General features: G+C 41.8%; 1 protein-coding gene across 2 annotated transcripts in view; it reads left to right on the top strand.

The window, feature by feature from the left end:
* Positions 1–24,505, top strand: part of Ttf2 (transcription termination factor 2) — a 52,149-nt gene extending 27,644 nt beyond the window's left edge. Inside the window, exons 10-23 of one of the 2 annotated variants that reach the window (XM_045138376.1) lie at positions 1,603–1,722; positions 3,646–3,796; positions 6,201–6,306; positions 7,729–7,910; positions 8,548–8,701; positions 8,962–9,053; positions 10,694–10,776; positions 11,152–11,285; positions 11,967–12,137; positions 13,517–13,575; positions 14,634–14,784; positions 16,514–16,596; positions 18,843–18,917; positions 23,189–24,505. In XM_045138376.1, the coding sequence (XP_044994311.1) occupies positions 1,603–1,722; positions 3,646–3,796; positions 6,201–6,306; positions 7,729–7,910; positions 8,548–8,701; positions 8,962–9,053; positions 10,694–10,776; positions 11,152–11,285; positions 11,967–12,137; positions 13,517–13,575; positions 14,634–14,784; positions 16,514–16,596; positions 18,843–18,917; positions 23,189–23,333 (1,706 nt within the window). In that variant the 3' untranslated portion in view covers positions 23,334–24,505. Of the gene's footprint in view, positions 1–1,599; positions 1,723–3,645; positions 3,797–6,200; positions 6,307–7,728; positions 7,911–8,547; positions 8,702–8,961; positions 9,054–10,693; positions 10,777–11,151; positions 11,286–11,966; positions 12,138–13,516; positions 13,576–14,633; positions 14,785–16,513; positions 16,597–18,842; positions 18,918–23,188 lie in introns of both variants that reach the window. The other variant, XM_004667519.2, reaches the window with a different exon arrangement.
* The last annotated feature ends 1,189 nt before the right edge of the window (positions 24,506–25,694 follow it).

Below are 25,694 nucleotides of genomic sequence, written 5' to 3'. Positions count from 1 at the left end.
ACATAAATAAATTTTAAAAATCAAAAAAGAGTTGTGAGATACTTAGGCATTTTGCCAAATGTTCTTGGTTCATTTGATCTTTTCTATGACTGTATGAGGCAGATACTGTGATTTCCATTTTTTCAGATGAGGAAAGTAGAGTGTAGAAATGTTAAGCAGCTTGCTCATCACTGAGTAGAAGAGGTATTGGTGGCAAGCAGTAGTAGATAAATCAGGCTGGCTAAGCACAGTGTTTATTCTGTGGTGGTCCCCAAATCTTTGGGAGCTGTAGAGGGTATTGGGCTAGAAACCAAATTTCCAGAAACATTGACTACAGTCTTGTCACAAACTGATCTTGAGTTTGCTCTGAGTGCTCAAGGGAACTGAGGCAGCCCCAGCACCAACAGCCCCAGGCTGCCCCAGGCCCAGTTATTTGTAGAACTCACAGCATTTAGTTCTACCTACAACTTGACAGATCACAACAAGCAAAGGGGACAAAATGCCATGAAAACCAGGCACAGGCTTCCAGAGTCTTCTCCCAGTGAAGTCACATAAAGTCACATGGGTCATGCTTAACTTCCTTGCACTGATTTGAAGGTTTCCAACTACAGAAACTTGTTAGACATTCACCAGTGCCCAAGATTTCTATAGGGAGCTAGTCACGTAGGTAGGTTCAGCCTGGTAGGTACCAAAGTTCCATAGTTCCAGAAGGAAAGTAGGTGTTCAGCATAAACCATATTGTGCGAACAATTGCAGTGCACAGTGAGCCATCTTGTATCAGTTCTGACATGTGAGGACCTCCCTGGATCCAAGTTCAAAGATGGCAGAACCTTGTAAGCAGGCTTTTGGGGGTTGGCAAACAGGCCTGCTCTGCTAACCCCTGCACAGTGGCAGAGGCAGAGTTGGAATTGGAGCCCATGCTCTGAGATTTTCTTCTGCTTTATCGGAATCATTATTTTAAGCAAATATAGCAGCCTGCTTACTGGGCCTGAGTGTTGTACTCTAGTAAGAGGAACTGGTGTAGCATAGGGTGTACAGAGTATGAAGAGTTGTTTAGATAAAAGCTCAGTGTCTGGCCCAGTAGTGATCCTCAAGTGTTCAGTGCCTTCTTTGGTGAATGATGTCAGAACATGGAGGACTGTGTGGAGTTACTCCTGCTCCAGAAATAGTTGTACCATAAGATACGTGATGAATGTGTTTGCTGCACAGGTGTTTTTTTTTTTTTTTTTGCCTTTGGGTATACAAAGTAGGCAACATCATTAAGCTGTTAGATTAGTAGCAGTGTAACAGAGAGTCTAGAGTAAGATTCATTATCAGATTAAAATAATTCTGAAAGATTATAATAAAATTTATAATAGTAAATGTGAATAAGTAATTCTAACTTAAATAATAAATCCTATAATAAATATTTCTATAATATAAGTAAGTATAAAGCCTAGATCCCAAACAGATAGCAGGAGTTCGTTTTAACAAGGAACATACGAACTTGACTAGGGCAAGCAAAGAAGAGCACTAGATTGGCACTTGCATTCCTAGGTAACAGGGCTCCACATGTGCACATGCTGCTCCCTGAGTCTTTGTCCAAAGTAATCCTCTTGCCATTGTGTCTGTCTTTTCCAGCAGATGATATGGGCTTAGGGAAAACTCTGACAATGGTTGCACTCATCCTGGCCAAGAAGAATCAAGAGAAAAGCAAAGAAAAGGACAAAAACATGGCGACAGTGACATGGCTTTCCAAGAATGGTAGATGAACCTCATTTGAGCCCTAGAGGGAAAATTTTAACCTATAAAAGGATGCCTGTGGCCATATTGAATTAATCTACTAGAAAACCAGTGTTAGATTACTTTCCTATGGTATTACTTCTGATCCAGGGCATGCTAATAATAAGTGACCATCTTTTCCCTTTTAGTTTAAACTTAGCTTGACTGTGGTTTGAAAGAATATGCTAGACATACTTAAGGCTCTGGAAGATCTAGTTCAAGTATAATAACTATTACTGTTTATTGATATTAGGGATAAACTCCAGGGTAAATCCAAATTAATACTTGTTTTTGAAGTATGTCTTTAAATGGTTTCACATTTTAGTGTTTACAGTGATTGCTGATTGTGTCTGAAATTTCAGAAATTCTGGATCATAAGTAATTTCTGTCTATTTCAACCTATATTTTAAATATGGAGTGACTGTACATACTTTAAACTAAATAACACACATGTAAATTGCTATACATAGACGTACAGGTCATTAGCATTAAGTACACAGAATTGTGTGGCTCTCTGGTCTCTGGGTCTCTAATGAGCACTTTGCTCCTGTCAGAGCAGATGAGGGGCCACAAAACATAAGAAGTCCTCTGTTGCTAGATGGTCCAATAATGTTTGTTTATCTTGGGAGAAGGTGTTTATAGTGATATATGTGCTCTAATCAGCATATAGTAATTTATGCTTATATCTTAATCTGGAAGCATATTAAGTTACAATTTTCAGGAAAAGAAATAATGTTGTGTAGTGAATCAGCTTAGGAGGCATTAGGAAATGGTAAGTATCCCATCTCTGGCCACTCTGGAAGGGCATTGTTTTAGACTAAGGTATGCACTACCCCCTTTTCTCTCCCTCTTTAAACTTTTTTTTCTGACATTTAAAAAAAAATTTTTTTTTTAGTTCATTTTTTATTTATTTATTTGAGAGCGACAGACATAGAGAGAAAGACAGATAGAGGGAGAGAGAGAGAATGGGCGCGCCAGGGCTTCCAACCACTGCAAACGAACTCCAGACGCATGCGCCCCTTGCACATCTGGCTAATGTGGGACCTGGGGAACCGAGCCTCGAACCGGGGTCCTTAGGCTTCACAGGCAAGCGCTTAACCGCTAAGCCATCTCTTCAGCCCTTTTCTGATATTTTTATAGAGAAAATAAAATGTCTTGGCTCAAAAAAAAAATCTCTCTGCTTTCTGTTGGCTCTATATAAAAATAAAATAATAGTTAAAAATATTAATTGAGCCAGGCATGGTGGCACACGCCTTTAATCCTAGCACTTGGGAGACAGAGGTAGGTGGATTGCTGTGAGTTCGGGGCTCGAGAAAGCAAAACAACCAAAAAGTAAAAAGAAAGAAAGAAAAGAGGAATATTAATTGAGGCTTGGAGAGATGGCTTAGCGCTTAAGGTGCTTACCTACAAAGCCTAAGGGCCCAGGTTCAGTTCTCCAGGACCCACGTAAGTCAGATGCACAAGGTGGTGCATGTGTCTGGAGTTTGTTTGCAGTGACTGAAGGCCCTGGAATAGTCATTCTGTCTATATGCCCTCCCTCAAATAAATTAAATACATTAAAAAATTAATTGAGGGCCGGAGAAATGGCTTAGCAGTTAAGGAGCTTGCTTCCAGAGTCTGATGACCTGGGTTTGATTCTCCAGTACCCATGTAAAGCTAGATAGATGCACAGGATGCATGCATCTGGAGTTTTTGCAGATGCAAGAGGCCCTAGGATGCCCATTTTCCCTGTCCCCTCCCTCACCTGCTCCATGTCCTTACAAATAAATAAAAATAGTTTTTAAAAATCCTTGATCTTTAAAAAAAAATTAATTGAAGGGGGTAGCCAGTCAAAAAACTAAAGCAATACCTTAAAGAGCTAACTGCTGCTTAATGAATGTAATTAGGTATTTGTCCTCTCTCAAGACTCTTCTGACTTTACTTCCCATGGAACACTAATTGTCTGTCCTGCTTCCCTGATCCATCACTGGAAGAATGAGGTAGAGAAACATGTCAACAGCAGCAAACTCCGAGTCTATCTCTATCATGGGGCAAACCGGAATCGACATGCAAAAGTGTAAGTCAGAGGTGCTGTGACCTTGGTCCCAACCATACTTCAGCTAAGGAGCCTTGCTCGTCTTTCTTCACTTAGCCTGTGATATTCACAGTGGGAAGTCCAACACAGGCTTTCATTTCCATCACCATGCAGCCTGTGGTGTGCTAGGAGACAGATCTTGAGAACCAGACTTTGCCGTGTGCTGATCTCTTCCAGCAAAGTCTGCCTAGTAAAGAGGTCTGCAATTCCTGGCTTGTCAGCCAGGTGATGGCAGAATTCCTTGATAAATGAGTTTATCTCTTGTTTGCTAAAGTTCTGAGTTTAGAACTCACATTTTTCTGTTAGTGTGAATGGAACTATCACAGTCTTACAGAATGTCTTGATGGGGGGGAGGGGGCTAGGGATATATATCTCACTGGTAGAGTGCCTATCTAGGGTATCTTAATAACATTTTAATGTTTAGTTGCTAGGGTGTGTGTGTGTGTATGGCTGTATTTTCTTTTTTAAGATTTTATATTTATTTAAGACAGAGAAAGAGGGACAGAGAGAGAGTAAGAATGGGCATGCCAGGGCCTCTAGCCAGTGCAAATGAACTCCAGATGCATGCACCACTTTTTGCACCTGGCTTACGTGAAACCTGGAGAATCAAACCTGGGTTCTTTGGATTTGCAGGCAAGCGCCTTAACCACTAAGCAATCTCTCCATCCCTGTATTTTTTACATATAACCAATTCAAGAAGCTTTAGACTTAAGAGTTTAAAATGATTCATTCAGAGTAGTAAGACCTAACTAAAAGTTTCTCAGGGGGATCTTGGGAAAGGGAAAAGGTTACCCTAAATGGTACCCTTTATCATTTGAGTTTTGGAGGTTGTTTTGTTTTGTTTCTTTCCAATGCTAGGGATTGAACTCAAGGCCTTGGGTATGCTAGGTAAGCACTGTACCACTGAGCTACACCCAAGCATGTGTGTGTTTTGGAGGAACTGTTTTATACTCCTAATTGTGATCTGATTGTCTGAGTTGAATACTTGCTGCATAATCCTGGACAAGAGCAGGTTCTTCCTGAGTTCTCTCGCCAACCTTTGATGTGGGAGGGTTTATCTCTGACAGAATGTAGCAGCTGTCTTTTAGAGGGATATTGTTAGATTGCCTTCAGTTGTAAAGCACACCCACACGAGCGCTGATGGTCACTGTAGCAGGCAAAAGTGTCAGGGCTCTGGCAGGTCTGCAATCTTCTCTTGACAAACAGTACTGTAAGCTGCTTGCTTTTGCTCTGAAATTTTTGTAGAAACAAATTGATATCATTTCAGTTGTACTTTGATCATAGCTGGCTTTGGATTCAGAATGTATCAGCTGAGTAGTTGGCGTCATTTTCAGTAATCCTTTGTATATAATTTTAAGGCATTTTGTAGCTAATACAGCCTCTCTGAATTATCGACGACTCTCCGCTATACAGTATTAAGCTTCGTAAGAATAAAATTTGTGCCTTTAATAAAGGAAGCTTACAACATATATTTTTCTGCCCAAATGTCAAAGGTGAGTTAATGTGTTTTCACCATTCCATTGTAAAGTGATAAAGACAAGGATTGTCGGAGTGGGGTGAGCAGTGCTTTGAGGGTTTATCTTGTCACTGATACTTCAGGGTTGTACACTATGAATTAGTAAATGTCAATTTCCAATCCTGCCCTACTTCCTGTTCTGGCCAGGTTGTATCAAGCTCAATATAACTTTAGCCAAAGATTTTCCCTTTAAGCTCACTAGGAAGAGAGAAGCTGTTCTAGCTATACTGAGAAAATGGTAAAACATGACCAGATAAAGAAGTGAGGTGATAAAATTTACCCAAGTCTCCGAAATTGTGTGTGTGTGTGTGTGTGTGTGTGTGTGTGTGTGTATACCAAGGACACATGTTGCTTCTGTTGTCTGTCTTTCTAGCCTAGGGAATTTTATTTTGGTGTGTTTTTGTACTTGTAGGTATTGAACCCAGGGCCTTGAGCATGCTATATCACCAGCCCCTAGCAGATTTTGTTTTTTGGTTTTTTTTTGTTTTTAATTTCAAGGTACGGTCTCTAACCCAGGTTGACCTGGAATTCACTATATAGTTTTAGGCTGGTCTCCAACTCTTAAAGATCCTCTAGAGTGCTAATAATAAAGGCATGCACCACCACACCTGGCCTCTGGCCCTAGCATTTTTTTTTTTTTTTCAAGGTAGTGTCTTACTCTAGCCCAAGCTGACCTAGAATTCACTATGTAGTCCCAGGGTGACTTCAAACTCATGGAAATTCTCCTGCCTCTGCCTCCCAAGTGCTAGGACTAAAGACATGTGCCACTGTGCCCAGCTGGCCCTAGCATTTTTATAAAGAGGTTAGCTCTGCCTCTTGGCAGAGTTCCTAAAGGGATTGTTTACTGTTCCTTGTGTTATATCTGTGCAGCCTCTCAACATATGACATTGTGATCACTACTTATAGCCTTCTGGCCAAGGAGATTCCCACAGTGAAGCAAGAGGGAGAGGGCCCAAGTGCAAACCTCAGTGTGAAGGTGAGTCTTGGGGATACCAGGGAAGTAGTGATGGGGCCACACATCATTTACTAGGACTCCTTACAGTCTCAGAGATAGCAAAGATGCCTTCCTGAGCTTAGACCTGCTCTGACTGTTCCACCTATGGGTAGGGATCATTATTTTCTGTCTCTTCTCCAGACAATTCCCTTTTGATGAAGGGGACTACTTGGCAGTGTCTAGCTACTGTAATTGTGGTGGTAATAGACAGGAATATGGGAAGAGTCTCATGTGGTGTTTTAGAGTTGTAGGTGGGTGTTCTCTCATGGTCTTTTATCTTTGGTGTGCAGACTATTGTCTAATAACTGCTTTGCTTTTATTCCTTGCCTCTCCTATTTCCCAGAAAAGGGCCTTGCAAATAGTAGTGCTACAGACAGGCCAAAAGCCAAGAGACCACCTTGAAAAGTCCCTGAGTATTTGCAGCAGATCCAGAGTACCTGCTATTCTATGTAGAGGCTTTCTTGCATATTTGTGGGGGATTCCACAGATACCTGTATTAAGGGATCAACCCTAATTTCTTACTGATAATGAATGTTTCAGTTCCTCAGTGCTTCCCTATTGCTCATTCTTGTATATGATGTATTAGGTGCCTTCTGCTCCTGCCTTACCTATCATCTCTCCTCATCCTCCCCCTCCCTGGAGTACCGCAGTCATACCATCCTACCTGCCATGCTCTGGTTATACTGTTTTCCCACTGAATGGAATACATTATCACCACTCCTTTTCCTGGGTTAATTTTTTCTAACCTAAGAAACATTTCTGTACCACTCCTTGCCCAGCATTTGGTTGAGGGCCTCTCCTAGCACTTCAGACTTACTTGTGTTGCAGCACTCCATTTATTCAGCAGCTGTGGAGGCCCCATTTTGTGTTGGGGACAGTTTGAGGACCAGCAATGCAGAGTGCACCCACAGTGGAACTGATGCTGTCCTGAATCAGGGGACTTTCTGCATATGCATCGTGTTACAGTTATGTTTGTTTTTCTCTGCTGCTGCACTTTGAATTCCTTGAAGGTAGAAGTTCTTTACATTTGGCTTAACATTTACATCTAAAAATAGATATTTACTAAGTTTTTAATGAACTTAGTCAATATTTTACTGAATGAGAGAGTTTACAGGCTTTATACCTACTGTATTCCTGGCCTATAGCCATTGCTGTATGCGGGGGGAAAGAAGAAATAAAAACTCAAATTAGAAAACATTTACTCAGTTCAGAGACTGAGATGCTGAAGTGACCTGTTTGTGTGGACTACTTGAGAGGTTGTGCTCTTGGATTCTTGGCTTTGTTCAGTTTAATGTATCTAGCAAATTCAAGGGTAAGTGTGGGTGCTCCGTGCTTGTTATGTCCTCTTCCCTCCTTGAGGGTATGTTTCCATACTGTTGTTGGATGTTGCTGTGCTTCCTCCAGGGCACCTCGGCCCCTTTGCTTCAAATCGTCTGGGCTAGGGTCATCCTGGATGAAGCTCACAATGTGAAGAACCCCCGAGTACACACATCCATCGCTGTGTGTAAGCTCCAGGCCCAGGCCCGCTGGGCTGTCACTGGAACCCCCATTCAAAACAACCTGTTGGATATGTATTCATTGCTGAAGTGAGTGATATTTCTGGGATCAGGTAATTGTGAACCGTATCTGTATCTGTCACCCTTCATTATTGCTTCATGTTTCACCATAGTAGATGTTGAGTTTTAACAGACAAAATAATTAGTATTTTTGAGGAGATCTTATTGACTGATAGCTACCCTTTATTTATTACAAAAGCATAGGGTAGAATAAATTATAGGAGTCAAAAGGCATCTCTTTTCAGTCTGGTGAATGTTTCAGGTTACTTGTGTTTTAAAATACATGGACTAGGGCAGGCAGGACTAGTTTATCTGAAGCAACCATGAAAGTAGGCTAATTTTACAATGCTTCCTTTATTCAAGTCAGACCAGAAAAGGATATGGAATCTGCTAGCATTTGAAGCTTTGGTCATAAATTCTAGCTTTGATTATATGCCATTGTGACCATGAGGGCATTGTTCATGGGAGAGTTCATAACTTTATAATGTGAATTGGTTTCTTGTGACCTGTGTAGAAGACATTTGCTATGAAATTCATTTTTATACATGATAGGAAGACAGAGGCAACAGGATTTCAGGTTTGTTTTCAATTTGTATCATACTTTAAACATTTCTTTCATTTTCTCATGCTTTTCTCCTGCTCTCTGTCTTCCTTTTCCATATAAAAGGTTTCTCCGCTGTTCTCCATTTGATGAGTTCAGTCTTTGGAAAAGTCAGGTTGACAATGGTTCAAAAAAAGGAGGAGAACGGCTAAGCATTTTAACCAAGAGCCTGTTGCTGAGGAGAACAAAAGACCAACTGGATTCTGCTGGTAAACCTTTGGTAATCAGATTTATACCTGATCCTGGGGAGGCCAGGGAAGGAGAAACATGTCGTTGGGTCAAATAGCCATCTGCTGGCTGAGCTTTTCAGGGTAAGTCTCCAGTTCCCTGTGGCCTCAGAGCAGCCCTGCAGTGCTGTGTTAGCACAGTCCTGTTGCAGAAAGGATGTAGCTGCTAGATTTTCAGCATCTGGAGCATCTGCTCTGAAGCATTTAGTTCATTTGCATAGGCTCATGCTAGCTTCTTTTCCTGCTCTTGCAGGTGGCACTGCCCCAGCGTACATTTCAGCTGCACTCTTTAAAGCTTTCTAAGGATGAGGAGACTGTTTACAATGTCTTTTTTGCAAGATCAAGGTGAGCACAGTGCAGAAGCATCCTCATGCATTGTTTTATTCTTGTCTTTGCTTGGAAGTGAGTACAGGATCAAGTTTCCATATGCTTCATTTGTGGTATTGAAGTATGAAATATCTATATTCCCATTTTATTACCTTCTCTTCCTCTTCCTCTCTCATTGCTGTACCCCTGTCTTATATGCACATTGAAGGCAAAGTTTTGAACCTTTTATTTGCCTTCTTTCCATAGAAGTTCTAGGGCATGGAATTTGCTTGTTCTTCAGATTGTATTGGAAAATTAATGTCTTCAACCTTTGACCTGTCACTCAGTACCTCACTGGAGTTTCAAAAAAATCACTTTGCATTTTATTTTTTATTTATTTTTTATTTTTTGGCTTTTGAAGGTAGGGTCTCACTCTGGTCCAGGCTGACCTGGCATTCACTGTGTAGTCTCAGGGTGGCCTTGAACTCATGATGATCCCTCCTGCCTGCCTCCCAAGTTCTGGGATTAAAGGTATGTGCCACCATGCCCAGTTTTTATTTTTTATTTTATTTATTTACTTGAGAGAGAGAGAGACAGAAAGTGACAGACAGAGAGAATGAATAGGGATATGCCAGAGCCTCCTGCCACTGCAAGTGAACTCCAGATGTATGCACCACTTAGTGCATCTGGCTTTATGTGGGTACTGGGGAATCAAAACTAGCCAATCAGGCTTTGCAAGCAAGGGCCTTTAACTGCTGAGCCATCTCCAGTCCTGCTTTGCACTTTCTTTAGAGTATTTGTCATTTTTTGAATTCTGAGTTTGTTCTCTTCCCTTTGATATCTTTCATTTGTAAATAGGATTACCTTTTTATATTATACATGTTAGCTGAATTTTAAATTAATAAAAACATTTTAAGCTTTTATACATGTCCATATTGTATGTTGAGCACATTCTCCCCCACCCCTTCCACCCACCCCTTCTGTCACCCCTCTCAGTAGTCACATTTGCCCACTTTTATTTTTAAGTCAAATATATGTACATAGACATGATTTTAAATATCTGTATAAAACTTAGGAACTACAAATGAAAGAATATATACATTTGTCTTTATTTAAAATTTTTTTTTTTTATTTATATGAGACAGAGGGGCAGATACAGAGAGAATGGGTGCACTAGGGCCTTCATCCACTGCTAATGAACTCCAGACACACATGCCACCTTGTGCATCTAGCTTACCTGGGTCCTGGGGAAGCAAACCTGGATCCTTTTGCTTTGTAGGCCTTAACCATTAAGCCATCTCTCCAGCCCTTAAAAAAATATTTGCAAGCAGAGAGAGAGAATGGATGCAACAGAACTTGTTGCTATTGTAAATGAACTTCATATGCATGTGCCATTTTGTGCATCTGGCTTTACATAGGTATTGGAGAATTGGACCTGGGCCTGCAGGCTTTGCAGGCAAGTGCCTTTAACCATTGAGCCATCTCCCCAGCCCTTATTTTTTTTTAAATTAGAAGTTATTTTTGCATTACTTTTGACTAATGTTGCCATGAATTGCCATCATTCAACAAGTCCATGTCTTTGTTTGCTCAGGTCTGCTTCTAGCACAGCTGAGCAGTGAGCACTGTCACCTGTGTGTTGTGGCCATTGCATGTGTGTTTCCTTTTATAATCTGAGGCAGGTCCGCTCTGCAGTCCTATCTAGAAAGACAGGAAAGGAGAGGCCACCATACTGCAAGCAGCCCTGACAATCCATTCCGTAGAGGTAAGCCAGGGAACCCGCATACATGTGCATCACTGCTGGAAGTGGGATTCCTGTCCACTAAAAGTGAGGGGTTATGTACCCCGAGTTTCAGAGACTATACTTAAGACCCTCAAGGCAGAGAAAAATACACTGTTCTGCCTACATAAGCCCTAATGATCTAAGCTTTTTTTGTTTGCTTTCAAATCTGCATTTTTAAAATACAGGCGGGCTAGCAAAACCACTATTTCATTTGACTTTATAGTAGTGTGTTTTAACCTAAATTATTGAATCTCAGCTCAATAGAGTTTATAGTAGCCTCGTTTAGTCCCTAGTTCTTCCCCAGATTTCCCTGGTTTAAATCCTGTGTTTCCTGGGGCCTCTCTTCTGTCTTGGAAGTGGCACAGGAATTTGGGTCCAGTGTGCCTGGGCGCTCCGTGGCCACAGACTCCCAGGGACCCAGCACCGTGCACATCCTGTCCCAGCTGCTTCGGCTCCGCCAATGCTGCTGCCACCTGTCCTTGCTAAAGTCGGTGAGAAGGGTCTCGGGCGGTGTGGGTCTCACCCTCCAGCAAGCAGAGCAGTCTGCTGAATCTGACTGGGTCTTGTGTTCAGCTTTTGGTGGGGTGGAAAAGAGGGCACTATTTATTTTACATTAATCTTATAATCTTGGTGATTCTCATGGCATCGAGCAGAGTGTCCTTTAAGTCTTTGATTCAGATAAACCATTTTAGAATGGAAAATGCTGTTTTGTTAAGAAGAGCCATCTGAATGCTTGGTGTTTTGTAATGCCATAAAGTTAACTTAGTTACTAGTGTTCAGCCTGAGGCTAGTGGGTCTGGATAGGAGAACTCAAGTACAAACAAATGAAAAGTTACATTGGATGAAAAATACCCAAAATTAGAAGCATATGTTAGTCATTTCAGAAGCTGCAACACTGCATCTTCTATCAGCACTCTCTTGTTCTAGTGAGAAAAATGGAATGATCATGTGGTCTCCCTGTCAAGTCTAAAAAATTCTGTCAATTAGTTTATCTTTAGTTAAGAAACCTCAAGATCATACTTCAGGCAAGGATTCTTTGAGTAGTTACTGAAGATAAATTCAAAGCCCTTTTTATCTGTCAGTATTGAGAGCCACAACCTCATCTGCAAGATAGAAGGCTTGCTACCTTGACAGCTCCAACTGCTCCTGTCATATTTCCTGGTTCTACCTAGGCCCTGGATCCAACAGAACTGAGAAGCGAAGGCCTTGTCTTGTCCCTTGAAGAACAGCTCAGTGCTCTGACCTTCTCTGAGCTCCAGGACCCAGAGCCATCTTCTACTGTGTCCCTCAATGGCACATCCTTCGCAGCGGAGCTCTTTGAAAACTCACGAGAGAGTACCAAGGTACTTTATCTTTGTGCTCAGTAGAGAGATTGGATTATTGTGCAAACAGCCATTTGACAGCATAGCTAGAACTGTTGGATTGCAGCCGGATGAATTCTCCCTCATTCTTAAACTCTGTCACATCCAGAAAGCCTTAGTTCACGATGGGCTTTTTGAGAATGATTTGGGACATTTCTACCACAAATTACTGAGAAAGGATGGGCCCTGAGCAAAGGAGTAATATGTTCAGGAAATGCTTGGAATAAAAATCACAAGGGTTGGTCCTAGAGACCATAGGACCTGCTAGTGCCAAGTGCTGTGACTTGTGGCAAGGCTTCCATCTGTGAGCACCGTCTCCTGCATAGCCTTCTACCCCATTAGCCATTCTGTTCTGTTTTCATCAAAGCTTTTGAAGCTGAGCTGTGCTTTAACTGGAATCCTGCTCTTTTATTGGTCTACAAACTGCTCCATTATCCTAAATGCCCTCCAAGTGAGACCATTACTCAGCAACTTTTTAAATGCTTTTTTAAAAAATGTAAACTACAAGGAAGTCACTGCCAAGGGAATGAGATTATTCTGAAATAATGCTACCTCTCAATTAAAATTTGAAATACTTATTGGGCTCTTTGCCACAAATAACAGAAATGTAAGAAGTGCCTCACATGTGGCAGGAGTTCATACTCTGGCATCTTTCAGGTTAGCTACTGGGTTAAAATGTATATTCGTGATATTTGGTGTTTATTGCCTAATAACCAGGTAGTATTTATTCACTTGACTGCTTAATTTGAGCCCTTTAGTTGTAGTTCAAGCCCTCCAAGTCTGTTTATGTAGGAGGGAACAGTCCTTAAGTGGGAGCTCTTCACTTTCTTCTGCAAATGTTAGGATAGTACCTTCTCTCTTCCAGCAATGTTCCAGGTTCAGAAGTACAGAAATGAATCTGACGTGTGTGGCCTTCAGCTCTGGAACATCTCTAGTCTTGGAAGTAAGGGCTAATTACTAAGGACCAAGATAGTAGAAACTAACACAGTCTTACGTGCAGAGGGCACCTAACTTATACTATGGAGGTTAGAAAGACCTTCAAAAAGTGACATTAAGCTGATATGGCAAAAGGCATTCTAAAGCAGAGGAGACTGTTAGCAAGGTGAGGCAGGTCTGCTCATCAGAGGAAGAACTTTGGCATAATTGAATTGTCGTTTAAAGAGAGCATACTGAAGAATGAGCAGAATAAAAGGAATACCATGAGTACATTTTAGAACTAGCCTAGCTGCAGAAGGGAGAGTGAATAAAGATGCATCAATTCAGAAGCCTAGAGGCCATCCAGTGGGCTGCTCACAAGTTCAGGGAAAGATATGAGAGAAGTGAATTGCTTAAACTGCAAAGCTAATGTAACCTTTTCCTAGATATCATCTCTGTTGGCAGAATTGGAGGAAATCCGAAGAAGTTCGGGGTTCCAAAAGAGGTAACTGTATTATTGTGTTATCTAAGCATTGGCTAGAATCCAGCAAGAAAAGATGGTATTTTTGATAGTCTCAGCTCTTCAAATCAAGGACTTTGAATTGTGCTGCATAAAAAACACCTAAGTACAGTACAAAGTTCCCATGATTTCTAATGACAGAACTTGTGACATATATTGAAAAGGATCACTGGCATACTACTATATCCACAGGTAAAGGAAGTATTTGAAACAGTGTCTAAAGCACAGAGTCTATAAGAAAGCAAAGGAGGGAGATATCAGGCAGAAAGCTGCCAAGGTGTTACTAGTGTGCTACTTAAGCTAGGGGCTTGGAGACACATTTGTTTAGTGTAATACACACATATGTATATTTTATACATCTGCATCTGTATACATCATGTTTCAGTCTAAAAATTTAAGGCTGTACTTAAACATGGCCTGGGAAGTGGGAGCCCACCAGCTCATTCCTTAGCTGTTTAGCACAAGGTAAGAATGGAACCTAGAAATAACTGGATGCATTATAAACTTAGGGTATGACCTAAATGTGTGCCTGTATTAGCTCATGTCACTATGGCAAGATGCCAGACAGGCTTCTTAGGAAGTAATAAGAGACTTACTCCGGCCCATCAATGTGGAGGCTCAGGTGTCCTCACTGGTTTAGGCGCTTTGATGAAAGCAGCAGATGGACTGGCAGAAGCACATGTTAGAACAAGTAATCCCATGTCAAATGATGAAGCTCAGAAAAAGACTAGGAGGAAGAGATGGAGTTCCACAGTCCCCCAAGAGGGCTTGCTCCCCACTCAACCCCATCTCTTAACTGTTACAGTCCTTCCGAATACTGTCACCCTGGTACCAGGCCTTTACACATGGGTCTTTGGAGAACACTCATCTAAACCACTGCAGTGCCCTTTCTCCATAGGTACCAGAAGGCCTTTCCTAACCTCAGCTAATGTTGGGGCTGACGGAAAGCCTTTCCTGTTGGAACTAATCTTGAGATGAACAGGGACATTAAAGCCCTTAGATGAGATTGTTTCATCTAATTGGAATGTTGGCTTCCTTCCTAGTGTCATTGTGTCTCAGTGGACCAGCATGCTGCAGGTAGTGGCCCTGCATCTCAGGAAGCACAGACTGACGTATGCCACCATCGATGGCTCTGTCAACCCCAAACAGAGAATGGATTTGGTAGAGGCATTTAACCACACCAGGGGGCCTCAGGTATGAGCCAGGCACAGCAGACCTGTATGATTAAGGAGTAAATTGTTCATAGTAATACAGAGAACATTATAATTAGCAATTCAACTTAAAAATAGTCTTGATCCCTCGAAATGTTTATAACTAGATATTCACTGGGGTACTTATCAGATTGTACCAGTTCTCTAAAGAGGCTAGACCAAACTGAAACGAGATCCGAACAGAGCTGATCCGGAGAGCCTTTGTGGAGAAGGTAGGCCTTGTGTTGGGGAAAATATGGAAAACTTGGAAGAGCAGTCATCTAGTTACAGGAAACAGACTGGAAAAGCATTCGTTGACTGTAGGAAGGACAATTATAGTAATAGAGGGGCAGGGATAAAGAATAGATAATTTGGTTAATGGGAAGTTTATTGAGCTCACCGCCCCAGGGCTCTAAATTACAGTATCCATATATTTGGGCAGGCACTTCCTTTTGGGTGGTTGACACACACACACATACAAAACTGAGACCATAACAGTAGGAGAAAATTTGAAAGGGAATGGTGCAGTCAGGTTCATGTTGCTGGCAGAAAACACCTGACCAAGAGCAGCTTGTTAGAAAAACAGGTTTATTTTGGCCTATAGACTCGAGGGGAAACTCCATGATGGCAGGGGAAAATGATGGCATGAGCAAAGGGGTTTACATCACCCCCTGGCCAACATAAGGTGGACAATAGCAACAGGAGAGTGTGCCAAACACTGGTAAGGGGACACTGGCTATAACACCCATAAGCCCACCCCCAACAATACACTGCCTCCATGAGGCCTTAATTCCCAAATCTCCATCAGCTGGGAACCTAGTATTGAGAACACCTAAGTTTATGGGGTATGCCTGAATCAAACCACCACAGGGACCTATTTCTTATGTGCTTTAACCTTGTTGAACTTGAGATAGAGATACTGTGTTTGCCATCTTATCATTATAAACAAATACCTGGGATAATCAGTTTTTAAAGAGAAGAAGTTTAAGGGCTGGGAAGATGGCTCAGCAGTTAAAGGTGCTTGCTTGAAAAGCCTGCTGGCCTAGGTTCAGTTCTCAAGCCACCCATGTAAGCCAGATGCAGAAAATGGCTCAAGCATCTGGTGTTTATTTGCAATGGTAAGAATGCCCTGGTGGCCCACACCCCACCCCGCCCCACCCACATGAATAAGTAAATGAAATATTAAAGAAAGAGAAGAGAGCTGGGTGTGGTGGTACATGCCTGAGGTAGGAGAATTGCCATGAGTTCGAGACCACCTTGAGACTACATAGTGAATTCCAGGTCAGCCTGGGCTACAGTAAGACCCTACCTTGGGTGGGGGGGAGAAAAGAAAAGAAAAGAAAAAAGAAGGAGAAGAGGTTTATTTTGGCTCTTGACCTTGGAGGTTTCAATAGTTCGTGATTGGTTGACGCTTTTGCTTTTGGGTTCGTTGTGAGACCGCATGTCACAGGAGTGTGCGATGGAAGATAAACATTTTGTGGCCAAGTAAGTATGAGAGAAAGAGTGGCAGCAGGGGCCAAGGCAGGGCTTTGTGATTCTTTTCAAATGCATGCGTATAATGGCCTAACGATCTATTCTACTCACCTCTTAAAGATCCACCACCTCCCATTTAGCTCCATGATGATGACCAAGCTTTTAGGGGCATGAGCTTTAGGGGCACTGAGGATCCATCCCAGAACAGATGTATTACAAGACCAAGCCTGTAAAGGTTGATGGCATGTTTCCTTTTGAAGGTTATGCTAATCTCTCTCTTGGCTGGAGGTGTTGGACTCAATCTGACTGGAGGAAACCATCTTTTTCTTCTGGACATGCACTGGTAACTACCATGGATTTTTTTTTTTTTTAAGGGTTTGCAGCCATTTTATTCCATGCAATAATTTTCCATAAAGCAAACATTTTCTCAGCTTTGTAGAGTACATATTGACAAATAACAAACATTTTACTTGGAACATGTTTCCAGGGTGCTAGCAGTATAGACTGTGGGAAGTGAGTCTGTCAGAGTGAGGTGAATGGAGGGCTACTCAGAGGAGGCCTGGGTGGAAGTCATAGCAAGGACCTCTTTCACTGTGACTTCCTGCAGCATTAACAACTACCATGGATTTTTCTTGAGTTTGAGTTGCCACCGCACAGCAGGGAGACCTGTGGGAGAGGGACCGCAGGCCCCGCTTCAGTGGAGTGGGTTGTGTCATGGAGATGCCTCTGTGTACATTCACAGGGTGTAATCCCGAGCGAGCTTCAGATGGCTAAAGTAGTCCACTCGTTTTATTGTTGATCTAACAATTCCCCATGGAACCGGGGAGCAGTTTTCCTCATGGCTAAGAGCTCACATTTGCTCTGGTTTACGGTTTACCTCTTCCCACAATATAGTCTCCACACTTGATTGTTGATTCAAGGAACTCTCAGTCCTTGAAGCTTACTGCAGAGAGAAAATGGATTTTCGAGACGCGACAAAAATGCTCTCACTGTTCAGCTCCTGGATTCACTGTGTGTGTGTCAGTGCCAGATGACCTTTCCTTTCTGGTTGTAAGACAGACAAGCTAATGGGTGTCCCAAGCGCTAAACTCATTAGTCAAGAGGCAGATTGTTAATTCAGTTGCCACACTTTATTTACTGTTCATGCATTAATTAAGCCAGGTCCTTTTTCTCACTTATCTTCTTGACTGGCCTGACCTCCCTGGGGACACTCACATGTGATGTCACTTGGCCCACAGGCAGCTTCCTGGTCTGGATCCTACTTCAGTCCTTGCTGGCTGCCCCACGGGCTGCTGCTTCTCGCGGGGGTTGGGGGTGGGGGCTATCAACAGAGAGAGAGAAGTGGAGTCTGTCTCTCTTGAGTTGAGTGACAGTTTTTTTGAGCTTTTGCTGGGGTTTTTATATCCATTTTTCCTCAGTCATCCTGGCTGCTGATAACCACTTTAGGATTAACTCATTCACATACCAGTTTACAGCAGGTCTCTGGTCAGTCTTTGGTCTTAGCCTCTGGTTGCCATGGTGATCTTGTCACTGCCAAGTGAGTGCCCCATTTTCACTTCTAACTCTTGCTCCTAACAGTGGGTTACTAGGAGGAAGTTTAATACCAGTTTTTAATTTTAATTATGCCAGTCAAGGATTGCTAGACCAGACACTAGTGTTTTCAGACATTGTGTATGTGTGTGTATTCTGGTGCTTTTTAAAACAATTTAAAAATTTTTTCAAAATTAAAAATTAAAGTCTGCCTCATAAACACTAGGCAGGGATCCTTCCATTGAACTATATCACTGTCTCCTTTTTACTTTTTATTTGAAACATTGTTTAACTAAGTTGCTCATCCGGGCCTTGAACTTGCTCTGTAGTCCAGGCAAGCCTGGAACTTGTGATCCTTCTGCCTGAGCCACCCAAGTAGCTGGGACTACAGGCCTGGAACACCAAGCCCACTTCTCAGGCACTGTTGCTGGGTACTTTGTCTAATTCTCCAGGCAGCACAGATTAGTACAACCAGACCAATTCATTATCTGTGGGAGAAGATATGTAGGTCTTACTTAGAGCTTTTAGACATACAGCAGTGAGAAAAAAAAAAATACTAGGAATTATGCTGTTTTCTAAGATGGAAAAATGGTATCCAAGATTTTAATGAGGTAAGATGAGAAACTAATTTTGAGTTGATAATAAGAACCTATAAAGAAGGAAACAAATTAAGTCTCCTTAGTTGAATCACAGGGTACTAAAGTTGGAAAAGTACATATTTAGAATATTAGCCAGCCCTTATGTTTCCAAGTAGGACCTAGGGCCTAGAAGATTGTTGTATATAACTTGCCCAAGGTCATCCGTCTAACAGAAGTCTGCATCTCTACTCTTTTTAGTTTTTAACTGATGACTGGTATCTGTTACTAGTCTTTTTTAGGAACATATAGCCTAGAAGAGGGATTAACTGTAAACAGCGTTGCAGGCCACATAGTCTCTGTTGCACATTCTTTGTGTTTTGCTTTGTTTGCTTAAACCCCTTTGAAAATATAAGGACTGTTTTTAGCTGAAGAAGCTCTGATGTAGCGTGGCAATATTTGAGTTTCACCTTTCCTCTAATAGGAATCCATCGCTTGAAGATCAAGCTTGTGACCGAATCTACCGAGTAGGGCAACAGAAAGATGTTGTCATACACAAGTAAGTAAAGGGACCCTGTTCAGTATTTGCTTTTGTGAAAAGTGTAGTGTTTTATCAGTACAAAGCAGTTGGTGATTACTGCATTAATGGTGTTCCTGAGGCATCCCCTCAGGAATACTGTAATCAGCAAGGTAAGAAGCCATTTGATGTAACCCTGGGTTTGGCTGCTGCAAAAGAAGCCCAAGTGTATACAACAGTAAACCATATCTCACTCAAAGAAGTAACTTATGGAAGGGCTGGCTCACTCGTAATTATTTTTTCTTATTTTTTGCTTATGACATAATCTCAGTTATAGAGAAAAGTTGCAGGATTACCAAAAAGTTCCATATCTTCATGTTTGTATGTTCATATAAGTTTTTTGGACCATTAGAGAATAAGTACTTTAGTGTATATTTCCTGGAAATATGGATATTCTCTCATGTAATCAGAACATATGTGACCTAATGACCCCAATTCAGATGTTACCCTCATTATAATACTATTACCTGATCAGACCATATTCACTTCCACATATCTCCCAGTGCTGTTCTTTACTGGGAAATCAAAATCCTTTGTAGTATCACTTGTCATGACTTTTGATTCTTTCTCCTAACACAGCACCTCATCTTTGTTTTATGACATTTACTTTTTGAAGGGCATAAATCATTGTTTTGCTGGATGTTCTCTATTTGGGGCCTCTGCATCTTTTAAGAACCACAAAACCTGCCTAACTGGCAAAGTACACATTTGCCATGGTCCCTTTTTCCTACTTCGTTTACGTGAGCAGGTATGATGGAGAATTTAGAGGTTGTAGTCTCTCTATATTTGTTTAACTCCATTATTTTCTTAGTCTTTGCAAACCATCTTGCATCTTAATTGTTTCATATAAGCTGTTCTTGTTAAAAGGTACCAATGATTTCCAAAGGATTCCAAATGCAGTACTTAGGTCAGTTTTCCTGTCGTCAGCCTTCTTCTTTGTTCCTTCTTTGTGTTCCTCCCTTAATTGCACCTGCTCCAGTATATCCAAAACACATGTTTAGTTCCACTGTCTCCTAAACTTCAGGATATCCAAATCCCTGTTAAATATTTGAGTCCAAGTGCCCACATCCTCCTCCATATTCATTCATCCACTTGAGCATATCCTGAAATGAACACTAACTGAGCACCCTCAGTGTGGCAGGTATAAGCACACGTTCCAAGATCAGAAGATGGCACAGACTGCATGTGTTTCTTCCTGCCACCTCAGATCTACTTACTCGTGGGCATTCATTAGCTTTGTGAAAAGTATCACTGTTTAACCATGGATCCAGAAACTAGATTCCGTCCTCCCTCTCACTTAACATACTGAGGTCTTCCACTGTATTCTCTAAATGTTTCTAAATGTTAACTGTCCTTCCCTTGCCATCTCCACTGCCAACTCTGCTTCCAGCTCTACTGACTCTGTCTTCTGTATTGCCTCCAGAGGGCTCTTCCTAACTAATGATTGCTTGAAACAGTCACTTAAATGCTTCAGTGGCTCTCACTTCTGTAAGTAGAATCTCACTGTCTTAGCATGTCATGCATGAACACTCATGATATCACTTGGCAGCTCCTGAGCTTGCCTGTGGTACACTGGATGACAAGATCTTCCTCTAACATGCCATATTCTAAAACTCAGCCATGGTTTTACAGTCAGTCGCACTCCTTGGGATAGATATCACGTCCTCCCCATCTGGTAAATCCCTGCTCATCCTACACACCAACATTCAGTTAACTCACTAACAGAATCTTCCTTGACTACTCTGGGCAGCGAGACAATAGTACTTTATTAATAGTTATTATCACATGTTCATATCCTCCTGTGTTGCCTTTAGAGCAAAACCATACTTCTTTCTGCATTTCTTCATTTCACATATGACACATACTGCTTCATCAATCCTTGAAGAAGGAATGAACAGATGACAATGGTGTTTCTTCAATTGGAAAAACCTGTTTTCAGTGTGAATTTACACTGTGCATGTAAACTTACACACAAACACATCGCAGAAACTGGGTTACTTTTGATGCCTTCTGACCTTGCCAAGATGCAGATTTTGGATTAAAAAGGCTTGAGTCTCTGTTACGGATATCTTTCATTTGCTTGGGGCTTTCTTAATTACCTTCACTTCAAAATGGAGGAGAAAAAAAAAAGGTGTCAGTCTAATGCTATTGCAGTTACCGTCTCATTGCTGGAACAAAACACTCAATCAGAAGCAGCTTATGGGAGGAAAAGTTTATTTCAGGCTTACAGTTTCTGGGGAAACATCATCGTGCAGGGGAAGCTGGCACACTTCGTCATATATCCATAGCAGAGAAAGAACAAAAGTCAGCACCTAAGCTGGCTCTGAACATAAAGTTGCTGCACTCAAGGTCCATCTCTGTGACTCCTCTGCCTTCTGGAGACTAAGTAGGAAGCTTAATCACAACTACCTGCAGCTACAGGGAGCATTTACATGTAAACCACCACATTCCACTGCTGGGCCCCATAGTATTATGACCATCTCATAATGCAAAATACACTCAGTCCACTTTCAAGTGTCCTTATTGTCTTTACCAGTTTCAACACCATTCAGAAGTCCAAAGTGAGATTCAAGACAGCCTCTTAACCATGAACTCTGTAAAATCAGAACACAAGTTACATACTTCTAACATATAATGGCACAGAATAAACATTCTCATTGCAAAAAGAAGGCATAGTGAGGAGAAACTGGACACCAATGTAAAATCAATAACCAGCGGGTGAACATCAAACATCTGCAGTTCCAAATCTGTAACCCATGATGAAGGCATTTGGCTGCAAAAGAAATTGGCAATTTTCTGTCCCTTTGATGTGTAGCTGGCTTTCCTTGGTAGCCATCCCACAGTTCTGATATCTCTAAATTCCTGGGGTTTCCATTGCAACCCAGGGTTCATTTTCATAGTTCCATACAATGGCCTTACTTGGTCTCCATATAGGGATTTCAACTCTGCTTCTCATTGCCACATTTCTGCAGCTCCTGGAACCATGTGCACTTCTTGAACCTCTTTCCTGCATTTATCATGCTTCCAGAACCAGTAGCCAAATCTGTAAAGCTTCACCTTGAGCAACATACTTCTTTACAATCCTCTTCCTTCCAGGCCCCTCCTTTCAAAAGCATTTGCACTTGTACCAGCTTGAGCCTTCCATGGGTTGAGTTTCACCTCAGCATCTTTTTCATCATCCCAGTGCAAAACAGATGGCCCACCATTGATGATGGTAGTCACCTTTACAACTGCAGCTTAAGTGGCCTAAAGCCACTTCTCTGTGCCAGTAACATTAAACATTTCTTTCTGTGGCAGATTTTGTATCTTTGATATCTTTCTGTTCAATACTTTCTTCCACCAAGCACCAGGTGGACCAGGTCCTCTTGCCACTGCAAATGAACTTCAGACACATGCACCACTTTGTGCATCTGGTTTTACATGGGTTCTGGAGAATTGAACCCAGGCCATCAAGCAAGTGTCTCAACTGCTGAGCCATCTCTCCAACCCTATTTTTAAATTCAGTTTTGCTCAAATTCTCAGGGTGAGAAGAATGCAGCCATCCTTTCTGCCAGTATCCCGGTTCCAAAAAGTTCTTTCCTTCCTCTTTAAAACTTAAGAGCCAAGGGTTCACAGTCCAAAATTCTCTTTGTATTTATGATTTTCAAACTCTCACCAGAATAGCCCATCAGTGCTTCAAGGCTCCTCTAGTGCAAATACCAGATCCTTCCATAGTCCTGCAAACACATTGCAGAAGACCAGAAGTCCCAAGGTCAGATTCATTGCAGTGACAACCCCACTGCTTAGTATCAGTTTTCTTTGTTGCAATTACGTCTCATTTCTGGGACAAAACACCTGCTCAGAAAGTTTTTGGAGGAAATGGTTGATTTCAATTACAGTTTCAGGGGAACCTTCATCGTGACAGCGGAAGCTTAACACATCCCCAGCAACGGAAGAACAGCCAGCACTCAGGCTGGCTTTGAACGCACAGTGGGCTGGATTCAAGATCCACCTGTAGTGACACACCTCTTCCAGCAGGGTTATACTTGCTGGAAGTTTAAGTAGGAAGATTAATCAAAAATACAATGGGGCCTTTACATTCAAACCCCCTCAGAGGCATATCATGTTAAATGGATATAGTTAATGAAAGATGTATGTAGCCAATCCTAAGAAAGTGCAAGAAATCTCATTTAAAACTGGAACATTATTTGAATACAATATTGAATAAGATGCTTTGGGTTTCTGGTAAGTTGCTTATTTGTTTGCTGTTTTAGATTTGTTTGTAAGGGAACAGTAGAAGAGAAGATCTTGCAGCTCCAAGAGAAAAAGAAAGATTTGGCCAAACAGGTTCTATCAGGATCTGGAGACTCCATCACCAAGCTCACGCTGGCTGACCTCAAAATTCTGTTTGGCATTTAACTTCCTCTCTGAGGAATGCTGATATGTGATAGGACCTGGTGAAAACACTCTCCATGATCCCTGAACTCTGCCCTTGGATTTCACCTTCACGACTTACACACTCAAGATACGGCATTATCTTTTCCCTAGAGTTTAATCAATCATGTTGGCCAATCAGCTTTGTTATAAGAGTCATAGGAAGTAGTCAGTTCCTTCAAATTAATCAATGCTTTGAGCTGGGCATGGTGGTACATACCTATAATCCCAGCATTTGGGAGGGAAGAGGTTGGGGAGTTCTTGGGGAGTTTCAGAGACCTTCTCTCATGACAAATGAAATGAAGCCAGGTTTGGAACCTCATGGCTCTAATTCCAGCACTTGGGAGACTGATGCAAGAGGATTGTGAGTTGGAGACCAGCTGATGGTACAAAGTGACTTCGGGTCAGCCTGAGCTAGAGAACTTGTCTCAAGAAAACAAACCTTTAAAAATGCTTTGGGGTTAGGTGTTTGGGAGGACACTGGCAGAACTTTACAAAAGTAAAGCTCCAAAAGCCCTGAAACTAGGTGTGGTAGCAGATGCTCATACTGCAGACAGAAGCAAAAGGATCGCGAGTTTGAGGCCAGCCTGTGCTACGTAGTAAGTTTCAAGGCAACCCAAATTACAGAGTGAGACTGGCTCAAATAATGGTAAATAATGGTAAAGCCCCAGGTTGCCTTCCTCTCGGCTGATGGGAGGACTGCTGTACTACTTTGTCTCACGGGCTCCCTCTCATCACTTCATCTGTTCTTGATGAGGCTGCTGCTGTTTATAAGCCTTGACAGGGCTGAGCAGAGGGTTGATTCCCGCAGCCAGCAGTCACAATCTAGGAAGTTCTTCCTCAGGCTTAGGATTAAGGAGATACTTTACACATTGGCGGATGTTCACTAAATGTGTTTAATGATCACATCATTTCATTGTTGCTTGTATGCTGAGGCATGCACATCACTTAGTAGCAATGTGGTTGTCACGTTGGTTTTTCCCTATGTGACTTAGTATTTGAATTATTTCCTATTAGTATGTCTATCATGTAATGGTATTACATAATTTAATGTGTCAATTTTAGTTGTAGCATGTAATATTGTGTTATTACTTGTACCATTGTATCACTTTGTGTTATCATTACTATAGTCTAATAAATATGTTTGACAGTGTGAACAGCTATGTGTTCACCAAACCTCATTTTCTTTTCTTCTGGGCATCCAGAAACTGTACTGCCCAATCTTTGCTACAGCTAGGGTCCACATGTCTGAACTTTAGATGAGGGAACTTGTAGAGAAGTGATGCAAGGCTGTCATCTACAACTCTCCAAATGATTCTTCATGCTGTTTCTTTTCCTACTCAGCCTACTGGACATAAAGGAACTGAAGAGAAGACCAGCCCTCTTCTCACCAGGGCACAATGTCTTTACCTAGTCTTAGGAATGGTGAACCAACTAGTTAAGGGGATCTGACCTCATTTTTTTCTTGTTGTTCATTTTTATTTATTTATTTGAGAGTGACACAGAGAGAGAAAGAGGCAGATAGAAAGAGACAGAACGGGTGCACCAGGGCTTCCAACCACTGCAAACGAACTCTAGATGCGTACGCCCCCTTGTGCATCTGGCTAATGTGGGTCCTGGGGAATCAAGCCTTGAACCAGGGTCCTTAGGCTTCACAGACAAGTGCTTATCCGCTAAACCATCTCTCCAGCCCCTGACCTACTTTTGACTACAGACCCTTTTTGTCAGACTTGATCCCTGAGTGACTCTGGAATAAAACCTTCCTCAGATGCTCAACTTCTTCTACACTCAGCTTACCAAACTGGACTATGCATATTAAGAAATCATGTAAAATATTTTATTTATTTATTTATTTGACAGAGAAAGAGGGAGAGAGAGAATGGGCATGCCAGGGTCTCCAGCCATTGCAAATGAATTCCAAACACATGCACCCCCTTGTACATCTGGCTAACATGGGTCCTGGGGGATTGAACCTGCGTCCTTTGGCTTCACAGGCAAACAAACACCTTAACCACTAAACCATCCCTCCAGCCCAAGAAAACACTTTTATTAGATACACTGAGATTTGGAAGAAGTTAGGATAATACTGAGATTTTTTTCTTTTTTTTTTTTTTTTTTTTTTTGAGGGAGGGTCTTACTCTGGAATTCACTATGTAGTCTCAGGGTGGCCTCAAACTCACGATGATCCTACCTCTGGTTCCTGAGTTCTGAGATTAAAGACATGCACCACCACATCCACTGATAACTGAGGCTTTTATCCCTCAGAAAACCAGGCAGTTGTCTACAAAGCCAAAGGAGCCAGGTTTGATTCCTCAGGACCCATGTAAATCAGATGCACAAGGTGGC

The sequence above is a fragment of the Jaculus jaculus genome, chromosome 19, assembly GCF_020740685.1.
Source record: "Jaculus jaculus isolate mJacJac1 chromosome 19, mJacJac1.mat.Y.cur, whole genome shotgun sequence".
NCBI lineage: Eukaryota > Metazoa > Chordata > Mammalia > Rodentia > Dipodidae > Jaculus > Jaculus jaculus.
The sequence above is the reverse complement of the archived record's forward strand: the minus strand, read 5'-3'. Positions and strand labels throughout refer to the sequence as shown.